At 38.2% G+C, this 11,159-nt stretch overlaps 1 protein-coding gene across 6 annotated transcripts in view; it reads right to left on the reverse strand.

Annotated features, from left to right (window-relative positions):
- DYNC1LI2 (dynein cytoplasmic 1 light intermediate chain 2) overlaps window positions 1-11,159 on the reverse strand; it is a 37,470-nt gene that overhangs the window by 25,106 nt on the left and 1,205 nt on the right. For all 6 annotated transcript variants that reach the window (XM_074839866.1, XM_074839865.1, XM_074839860.1 and 3 more), the window contains exons 3-4: window positions 10,671-10,787; window positions 4,244-4,474 (exon numbers count right to left, since the gene is read on the reverse strand). In XM_074839866.1, the coding sequence (XP_074695967.1) occupies window positions 4,244-4,474; window positions 10,671-10,787 (348 nt within the window). The remainder of the gene's footprint in view (window positions 1-4,243; window positions 4,475-10,670; window positions 10,788-11,159) is intronic.

The raw sequence follows: 11,159 nt of genomic DNA on the forward strand, positions 1-11,159 counted from the left end.
CTTCACTGTGGAGATGAACTGTTGTTGTGGATTGGTAATAATGCACATGGTCTGGCAATGATCCCTGACTAGAGACAGACAAATGCTACAGAAAACACTCAGCTTTAGTTAACAAGGGTGTCTGCTGAACAAGTAACTACTGGAGTTAAAGAAGGTAAAAGCTATACTAAGAACCTCTAAGTATCATATGAATGCAGATACACTTGTTTCTGAATTCAAGTGGTTTAAGTGCCTGCTAGCCATAGGCTCTTAAACACTTTTTAAAGACTCTCATTCAACCCTCATTCCCATTCAAAATTTAGTCTGGTTAAATCCAAGTAAACCTGTATCACAAGTGCTGCCAGACTACCTCTTAGGAACAAACTGCATTCTAAGCAGCTAACAAAGAAGTTCACTTCAGTTAAAGTGTTTCTTTGTCACACAGCAATTTAATACTTTCTCCTTACCTCCCATATCTATTTCTCGCTTGATCTCCACTCTCAAACTTTCAATGAACATAAAGTTCATCATGCATCCAAATCGCTTCTAGAAATATTTCTTTTCCCTTTTTTTCTAGTGAGCTATGAATATTTTCTCCTCCACATAATTTATATTAAGGAATCACATTCTATATGGTATAGGAAATAACTCTTTATTAAGAAGTAGGGGAAAATTTCTTTGGTTTAAATTTTTTTAAACAGGCAACACAGGTAAGATGATGCACATTAAACAGGAAGCCAGAAAAACAACCATTCATCTGACAAATCAGTAATATTCTGCTATCTATTAGTAAGGTCAAATGGCCTACTACATTTGGAAAAATTATCACCAGGTAGATGATATGCCATAACAATATCACACCTCTGCTACAGTGTGCTGATTTATCTACCAAGCTTGTGGCTTATCTAGGTAAAAAGCCTCTTATTTAGACGTTTGCATTTAACACAGCAAATGAACTCAAGTTTCCAGTTAACTGTTTTGTTCTCATGTTACTGCTTATTTGCACAAGCTACTGAAATTGAACTATAACAGGAACAGACGTATCATTCCTGTCACACGAGCAACTGACTTGAAGCACCACCAAGAAAGCAATCCACAATTATTCTTAGGTTTGATTGTTCTAGTAACAAAATCCTCAGTCTTGGAGTACTGCTTCACTGCAATATGGAAATGGCAAACACTACAACTTATTTAACTAGATAGATCACAAAAGCACTGAACAGCAGAACAAGAAAAATGCAGGAAAATTTTTCTGAGACAATTATTTCATATTTACACTCCATTAAGTTTCACAATCAATTCATGCAGCTTCCAGTTTTTTGTGTACTATCTTTACCAATCATAAGTTTTAGTCTTGGGAAAAGAATTCCTAGACAAAAAAATGTCTGGGCAAAGTAAGTTTCTTTTAGCTTAAGAATTCTTTCAGCTGTATGTCACACAACAACAACAACAACAAAAGCAGAGAACCTGAAACTAATTCAGCTTGAATGCGACACTATTTAATTTTCAGAAAAATCTTAGTGTGTTTCCAGTCTTTTTAAGACAGTTGTCTTTTCTGCTTTGCTGTCATGAACAGGGAGGCAAAATTTAGATCTTCCCTGAAATAATTATTCAAATGTGTGTTATTTAAACAGTGATTTATCATAACTGAGCCTGAATTAAATTAGAACATTTGAACTGACATTATTTATCAGAATCCTAGCCAAGCTTTTAGCAGGGAATTTCCAGATCAGCTCAGTGACAGGACTGAGTGCAGACAAACAATGCTCTTGGTATACTCTGAATAATTAAACTTCTTTCATGGCAGCCTGTTGCTTCCGTATGTGTGTCCTGCCTTCCATTCTGGAAGCTATTGAACACAAAAGGAAATCTTCTCATATACCAGATGGAGCCTAGTGTCATCCACCCAGTAAAGCCAAGAGTTGGTATCTCAAATAGCAAACACAAGACAAAAGGCTGGGTGGAGAAAGGCCATGAAAACCTTGAAAGCAAAGACAAGCAGTGCAAAGTTCAATTCCACTGAGAATGGTGAGCTGACAAAAGGATTTCTGGGAACTGGTAATAAGATCTTAGTAATGGAGAAAGAACAACCTAGCAGCACTTTAAATGGATGCTAATGGGATAATACTAGAAAATGTTTCCCCAGGGTCAACAAGAACTGCTGGTGACTGGTACTGAGTGTAATACCTAGGGAAAGCATTGTGGACACTCAGCTTGGTCCACATATCCCAGCTTCTAACTAGAAGCAAGTGTAAGGGAATATGGTTCTGCAAGCTGAAGTCAAGGAACACATACATCCATGTGGTGTTATGCTGCAGTGGGGCTTTACTAGGATGAATTTAGCACATCCCTTCACTCTGCACTCTATGTTTTAACTGCCTCCTTTGCATATGCACTTTATAAACCCAGTTTTTTCATATCCAGGCTATGGCAACACAATGATTCTTATTTTCTAAATGGCACCTTATCTCAGGAAGCATATGCAGCAGGATTTTAGTAAGAAAAACTTTGCTACTGTAGCTTTATTGATGAATTCCACTCACAAGGCATTCTTCAGACATGTGGGCTCTATATTATCTAAGCAGTTACACAGCCACGGTTATAGTAAGAATTTCTCTTATCATGATTTGCTGTTAAGAGAATTACAAGTTATGGTGGCCAAAGTTTTGAGCACAGACCTGGCCAGTCTCAAAGAACTCAGAAGACAAGTATCTGAGATGACACAAGAGTCCTACAGAGTGTCTGAGAAAAGCAGCCAGATGGAAGTTTGAGAGTGGGGACGCTAAGGCCCTGTTTTACCCGCATGCTGACACTGGACCCAAGTTCACCCCTCAGCCACAGGATGGCAGCAGAGTCCTGCAAGCGTGTGCATTAGGCAGCTCTCAAACTTTCCTTTTCCCTCGACTCTATTCTAAAGCGCAAGAGAAAGTAGGAATTTCTACAATACTTTGACTTAGAAATCTCCAAGACAATACTACTGCAATGTCTTCTAAGTTCCCCAGACACGGTGTTAAAGCTTCGCCATAGCTGTTAATGGCTCCTCCACACAGTACACTCTTATTCAAGGCTGAAACAGTTCTCAAAGTAAAACTGCCGTGCACAAACTTCACATTTATTTGGACTGCAATAAAATTTGTGTCTCAGAAAAGCGCGAATTGGGTTAGCTCCTGTATTTTGACACTAGAACTGCCTTTCCATCTCCCATTCCCAAAAAATCTCTCACACATCAAAAAAAACCCCCAACTTTTTCCCTTAAAAATTGTCAAATTTTACCTTTTTTTTAATATAAGCTGGTGATCAAACCCAGTTGGTTTCAATCATTAAGTTTAAACTCTAGCTAGTATGCTGGAGGCACAAACCTTTTGGAAAGTAATATTTAACATTCAGAAAGGGTATCAGCTATACAAATACACCTGAAAGCTCACAGGCCAAACAGATTACACTGCTCCCTAAAGTGAATCTAAGGAAGCTACTAGACAGTATATGCAAGGTTTAAACACTCCAGTACAGCTAGCCACCAGCCTTGAACAAAAACACCAGCAGCACAGATCAGTCTGAATCTATACTTCAGCTGAAAAGGAATGCATGTTGCTAAGGTCTTTTCCACTGAAAGAATTTCTTTATTTTATATATGAAAACAGAAAACACTCTCAAGAAACATTTAAAACTATTTTAGGAAAGAAAAGAAGCTGCAGGAAACCAGACTGCAGCGGTGACTGCCTGCCAGTGCCAGATTCTTTCCTGCCACAGATATGCTGGGAAAGAAAGTTAATTTATACAATGTTCCTGAAGTCACAGCGTAGGAATGGCTGTAGTGAGAGACAATTAAATGTACCAGGATCACAGTCTGAGCCTCGTGAAAAACGAGATCTACTGGAAGACAAACACAGTACAGGAACGGGACCTGGCTTAGATACCACAGAAAAGCAGACAGTTCACTTGGTTAATGAATTTTGTTACTATTTTAAAAAATGTGATTCTGTATGGAATTGGTTTAAGTTGGCCTTTTAAAAAATCAAATTATCAAAATCTCATTATTGCAAGGGATTTAGACTATTAATTCACCTGATGTTTTGTTTGCACAGCAAAACTGGAAAAGTTGTTTTAAAGCCTAATAGAGTCTATCTGAATTAGAATTGTAATCAGAACTTCAAAGTCATTCTCATCCAACCCATTCTCAAAACACTAACCATTACAAAAGTTACAAGAGCTAGGGTAAAAAAAAAAAAAAAGGACAAGAATGCATGGATGCACTGAGACTTACACTTCTGTTCCATGTCTCTCATCTCTTCTGGAGGAATTTTCATCTTATCAATATGTTCTTGCAAGACACTGGCCCATTTCTGTAAAGACTCCATAACAGTCCATGGTCTAGACATATCTGCAACAAAGACTACAACGGTGTCTTGCAGGGATTCTGCAGAAACTGCAAACTTCAAGAGCCCTTTATGGTATAAGTCTCCATCCAGAATCCAAACGTTACAGCGAGTATGATCTGAAAGGAAAAGGTACAGTTGTAACTCAACAGATGCCAAGTTCTTGGTTTGCGAGTCTACAGGTAAACAGATGAGTACATTAGTGTCAAATGGAAGACCAAAGACCAGCTACCAGCAGATCTTGCCTGTTTATTTTTACTACAGGTGCATGTGTAAATGCCTACATTACTCGGTAGATGCTTTCATTTAACAGGATTTTTTTCTTGGTTCAGAATCTTTCAGTTTAAAAAAAAAAAAAAATATCTGTTCTTTGGCTTTTACTAAGACAACTGACACACCAGTTTATAGATACCGCACAAAATTCCTGAATTTGAAAGATGTGTATTGGAAGTAAACCTGAGTATGTGTGACACACATGTAACTCCAAGTTCAAAAGGGCGTGGTTATAGCCCAGTCCAGCCGGGAAGCCTTAAGTGTCCCTCAGACACATAAGCTGGTTTAACATACTAAGGACACCTCACAACAGAAATAAGCTGCAAACAAGATACAAGCAATAAGCAGCTTAGGTTTCTAGCACCAGAGTAGGAGAAGCAAACACAGGATAAACTTATAACCTACCAAACTTCAGAGTTTTGCTATCTGCTCTTCATTTGCACTGACTTAACACAGGGTCCTACTTGCAGGCTCCTTACCAAACGAGGACTGGACAAACAATTTGGTATTTTAGTTTTTGTGTTTCTGCCCCACCCCCCAAAGTATTTTGATACCAACTGGACATTTTTTGTTGAAATGCAAGGGGGGGGGGGGGGGGGGGAACGGAAATCAGCTGGGCATGAAAAGCTTTAACCCAAACCTGAACTTTGGCAAGAGCAGAAGAAACTAAAAATGAAACATCATCCAGGAATAATGTATGAGGTACTCTGAACAACCAATTCTATCCAAATTAAAAAAAAGAAGAAAATAAAAAGGAAAATAAATTACATTATCCTCAGAATTTCATCCTGAAAAGGAGCAATTCCATTTGTTTCTATCTTCTAGACTCCTCCTAGTACCTCTTCCAAAGTATTGCCTTTTCTTCTACAGTTGTCCAAAGGTAAAAGTGGGTCTCCACAGGCATTGCATACGAGATACATGAAATTTTGAAATACATGGATCAACAAACCAATGACTGCAGAGCCCAGATTTTTCAAAACAGCTACTGAACTTCATAATTACTTCACTTCACTGTATTTCCCTGCCCAGTGCTCCAAACCTTTTAACTTCACAAAATAAACCCAGTTACTGTAGTTATCATAATTTTACTCTAGGAAAGAATCCCATCAGAATTAAAAATACTGGCTCTAGAAAAAGACAAAAACTTGACTAAGGGAGTTGGAAGGAGAAAAGAGTACAGAGATATATATACTACCCTCTACTCAGGTCTCAGATAAAATTACTGAACAGCCAAGTTACAGACAGATTACATCAAGATGCTATACGTGGGCAGTCTTCATTTAGCATTTGTTATGCTCCTACTTAAGTACTGTTAGGCTGTCATAAGACATTCAAACATCAGTCATCACACAAACAGGCCAACAGTTATGCTTTTAACTTGAAGATCTTCATACTTCTAACTGAGCATTTCAGATCTATCCTTTGCAGTAAACAGTTGCGATAACTGTTGTGTATCTAAGAAATGCACCTTTGTGCATTCATCAACTGTTTCCCTCCTTCCTCCTCCCCACCTCAGGAAACCATCTCACAGATATCACACAGAATTCTCACAGCACTGGATGTACAAATCTAAAGCTATCGGAAGACCTCTAAGGACAGAGGAAAAGCCTGGTAAAAGTTTGGAAAAACAGAAAGGAAGCTAGGACATAGGTGAACACATTTACACATTTACTATTAAACAACAGTAAATGAAACATCTACGCAGGACTCTCATACGCTGCATTCCAGAAGCATCCTTTGCATATTCCTAAAAGTAGAAATGTACCAGTGAATAAAACCCCTGTGAGCTTTCTGAGTTAAAGGTTATTAATAGACATTAACTATGTCTATTCACAACTGTCTCCCTGAAGAAAATATGAAAACTTTAAAAACCTAAGTCCACCTATAGTCTATGAAAGTTTACAACTCTCATCAGCACCTTCATAAATTCTCCTGTGGCGAGTGCTTTGATCACAGAAAACTTTCACACCTTAGCAAGTAACAAAAACTAATAAATATCCTAATTCACTGCTTCTAAGTGACTTTTAAAAGCCAATCTCTAAAGGTTACAAAGGTTTTGTTTGCTAGACATCTCTGTCCTACTTAAGGATTTTGGTTCTGCTTAACATCTAGAATACAGACTGGAACTAGAGGTGGAACTAGAATGCAGTTGCAACTATCACTCAAACGAAATCAATCTGCTAGGAAGACTGGAAGCCTAGCACTTATGTTAAAATGTACTTTAAGAAAAGATAACATTACATGAAAATGAAACATTTTGCTTCTTTCTTACAGTAGAGAGGTATGGCTTGTGATTTATATTTGCTACAAATATAAAACACACTTAAAAATACACTAGTGGTTGCTCATAATTTGGCAAGGGCTCGATAGCAAATTCAACTTCGTCAGTGCCACATCAAGCTCCCAGTTAGTCACATGATGTGAATGTTAACCGGGCCTTTCATAGTGGCTATGACATGAGATACCAAAACAGAGCAAACAATTACCAGATCCTGTTGGAAAAGCAGGTGCTACTTATTAAAGACTATTACAACAGCTGCTAAAACTACATTTCTAAATCTTATCATTATTATCCCTTTAGCCTTGAAAAAGATCTTCCAGCTTTGATGAATTTTACTGCAGATAGCTGGTTCTATGAACTGCAACTATACATCTTGCATTTATGCAAAAGGGATCAGTGGTTATTAGATATCCCTCGCCCAAGCTGTAAAGAGAAACAAAACAGGGAAAAATAATTTTCAAGAGAACCACTTTAAAGATGTCAACAAAAAGAAATTTTCCCATTAGAAACCAGTGTACCAGCAGCACTTGCCTCAACCTGGAACAACCAGTTCAACTGGAATATGCATATGATATGACTGAGGCCAGTCCAAAACTGAGGCAAAAAACTAAGACTACTTGATTTTGTTACAAGTAAGAACACAACAGAATGACTCTACTTTTGGGACATTTGGCAGAGTCAGGACAACTGTATTGCACTAATCTGAGGCAGTTCAACCGGAAGTGCTCTATGGTGTTTATAATTGCCAGCTAACCCATACAGTTCCGCTACAAAATCAATGTAGTTTATCTCACTGTCTTGCTGTACAACCTCTCTTTAACTCTGTCCCATCACTGCAAGAGACTCTGACAGCTACTCTAGAAATACATATCCTTTAAGAAAATGATGCAGAGCCTCTCTTGTACCTCCTACAAACTAAGACTCTCAGCTCTCAAAAGCAGACTAACTAGCACATCTGCTCATCACAAAGAAAGGCCAAAAATTAAAACTGGCCACGCTCCCTGAGAAATTCCACTAACAGCCTGACTCCAAGGTTGTTTAACATCCTGAGTTAACTTTACAGCTAGTGCTGCAAGTGCTTTGATCCAGATGAACTACAGTGTCATGTATGCAGAAGAAGCCATATGCTCCAAGGATATTGTACCTGGGACTAACGATCTAGGAGAATCCTCTCTCTCTCTCTCAGGATTGCTTCTCTCAGGCATCCCCAAACCTCTTCTTGAACAACTGCCTCAGCCTAGGCAGAATTTTGGATAGTACCAGGAGATTTTTCAGGTAGAGATTTAAGTAGTGGACTTATGCTAAGTTATCCTGAGACCTAGGGACCAAAGTACTGCATGTTACATTGAACAACATCTAACAGACCTGACCCAGCTAATTACTACAGCAGTGGTTATGTGTCTCTTGCCATCTAAGCTACGTATCAGCCACAGTCAAGAAACAAGCACATGATGGTGAAAACCAAAAAGTGAGTAGACACCTGTGTTAGCCATGGGGGTCCTTCAAAAAGAGGTGCTTTCTATGCATTTGTTTAACTTTCCTACAAGAAAAACAAACAATTTAATCACTGATCTAATCTTTAGGGGAAAAGACAAGAGTAACTGTAGACTAGGATATGCACATAGCAATCTAGAGTAATTCTACTTCAAATGTAGGAGGAGCCAGATTCAGGTATCTGTTAAGGAGGAAGAGGTGGGGAGATGGGATAGGAAGCAACACAGATTTTCCTTGAGCTTTCCAAAGGGAGGTGGGAGGTAGATAATGACTCAGCACTATGACCAAAATATTTCTCCTGGACAAAATAAACTCTTCTGAAATGAAGAAAAAAAAAGCCAAAGAGAGCAAAGAAATCTTCCACCACTTGGGAAAGAAGTTGAAAAGATCTTCCCACCCCACTACATAGTTTGAGTTACCAGTATTGATTTGACACCCCTGGAAATCATTGTGGTTTACTGGTCTTGAATAGGTTGGGGTATAATAAAAAGCAGATAACCTCAAAAATGAATATGTGATAGCAAGCTCCTGAATGCCTATCCTGAGTTTCTTTAGGGCTTCCAAAAATTGTGGGTCAATCATAAAGGCTTTGTTCCTAAATCCGTATCTGAGCGTACACACATCTAAAGCACGCAGAGAGTTTAAAGAAAGAAACCCAAACCTGTCCTAGAGAAGGAAGAGTGTTATCTTTGCCTGCTGGGAGGTCCTGTCCCACTTTGCTATTTATTTTGCTTGCTGACGACATTAATGAGACAGAAAGGAAAAAGGTATGTATTATTAGATCCTAAGACATGCATTAAAAGGATGCATGAAGACCTGAATTCTCCAGCTGAGTCTGGTAATCAAAAGGTTTCTCTTTTTTCTGCTAATGCTGCCTGAGTTCTTATGACAGGCTTCTCCTAATCACCTCAAATACTTATCACTTCCAGATACTCAGGAATAGCCCCAAAATATTTCCAAAGTAGGGACACACTTGAAGCTTGGTAGACAGCACCAGGAAAAATAGCACACCAAACATTTTTCTGCTTATAATACCATCTCCTTTGATGTTGCAAGAAGCCTGATGTTACAGGCTGTTTTAACACTCCTAATCTTAGGGATTTTTCCCCCCCTGAAGTATTTATGCAGTACTAAAGAAGATTGTGCATGGTGAGAAAGCACTTTCATCAAGAACCTAGAGAAGTCAAGAATGGCTCAGCACTTAAATTACAGCGCAACAGATTTTTAGGAACTGCATGATTAGGTGGCCACTGAAGACACAGGCAATGTACTCATCCTTTCATTGTGCCTAACTTAGTATCCAAAGACAGTTTACTACCGTGTCAGCGCAGGACCTATCTCCATAACAACCAGTCACATATGGTACTTAATCACTCGTGCAAGCCTTCAGTACATTTCCATTTCCAAAATACCACTATAGGCTCTTCCTAGTTCATTTGTTTTCAGGAACATGGATGAACCATCATCATTGCTTCCCTCTTCTGAACTGAAAACTCAGAAGGAATTCATGAATAGGAAGACTGTCATTCCCCATTTTTGAAGACGGAAACTAACACAAAGATGTTCAGTAGTCTGCCCAAAATGAGACAAGCAAAGGCAGATTTAGGAGCAAGGATAACAAACTCACTCCCCATCTCTTCCTGTCCCTAACCTTCCTAATAGGAATATTCTGATCATTAGATCTGCTTTTAAACAGTCTCTTGTCATCATTCCCCTCCCATATAGTAGAGAAGAGCTATCATTAACAGCAACAAGGGGGAAAGAGACAAGTTCCAATCTGAGAAAAGGAAATATTAATTCTGGCTTTAAGTTCTGTTCTTCACTCATTCAACTCCAACAAACGTCTTGGTTATAGTTAACCAAATTCCGCACACAGCCCCCACAAGAAAACACCAAAACCCCACACCCAGGAATCCATACTGAGAATTAAATTCTCATGGATGCATCACTTTCTATAGTTATCAAGCAGTCATACCAAATGACAATGTATCTGCTATTAAGTCAATATCAGTAAACATAGCTACCCTAAAAGTAAATGGATCCTGCTTTTTCCTCATGGTCAGGTCAGGCTGTAAGAAGGGCAAGAGGTAGAACACACACTGAATGTAAAATGCATTTCACTTTCAGGAAACTGATATAGCTTCTAAAGCATACAGAACAATGCTGGAACCAGCTACTTGGGTGTAACCCAAAACACAATGATGAAACCACAGTTATGAAAAAAGCACATCAACTACTTAAAGAGATTACATATAAAATTAACTTACCATCTCTGTCTTCATCATGAATATTTAGATACAAGTATTCCAGCCCTCTTCCCTTCTTGCCATGCTCTGCTCCCTGTATTTTAGCCATAAGTGTGGTTTTACCTGAACCATCATCACCTGCCAGTAAGTTTTTACAAAAAAAAAAAGACACTTTCAGAATTAATTTTAACTTCATAGAAAAGATTTTTCAAAACATGTTTAAGTAATCATAAGTATCCTTGTACATTGCTGGACCATTCTTATTTGTAATTTTCTTTCAAATATTCCAGCTAAATCCAACAGTTTATACCATGACAATAAGAATAAAGCACTTAATTATTCTCTATTACATCCCATTCGTTTAAATATGTTATAAATCTAACAGCAAAAAACAAAAGTAAATCAGCATAAAGACAAGAATACCACAGATCATATTACATAACCTAATTTTAACAAACTGATGTATCAGTTTGTTCACATCATTGTTTTAAACTAGCTTTACTTCTACAA

The sequence above is a fragment of the Strix aluco genome, chromosome 14 (assembly GCF_031877795.1).
Source record: "Strix aluco isolate bStrAlu1 chromosome 14, bStrAlu1.hap1, whole genome shotgun sequence".
Lineage (NCBI taxonomy): Eukaryota > Metazoa > Chordata > Aves > Strigiformes > Strigidae > Strix > Strix aluco.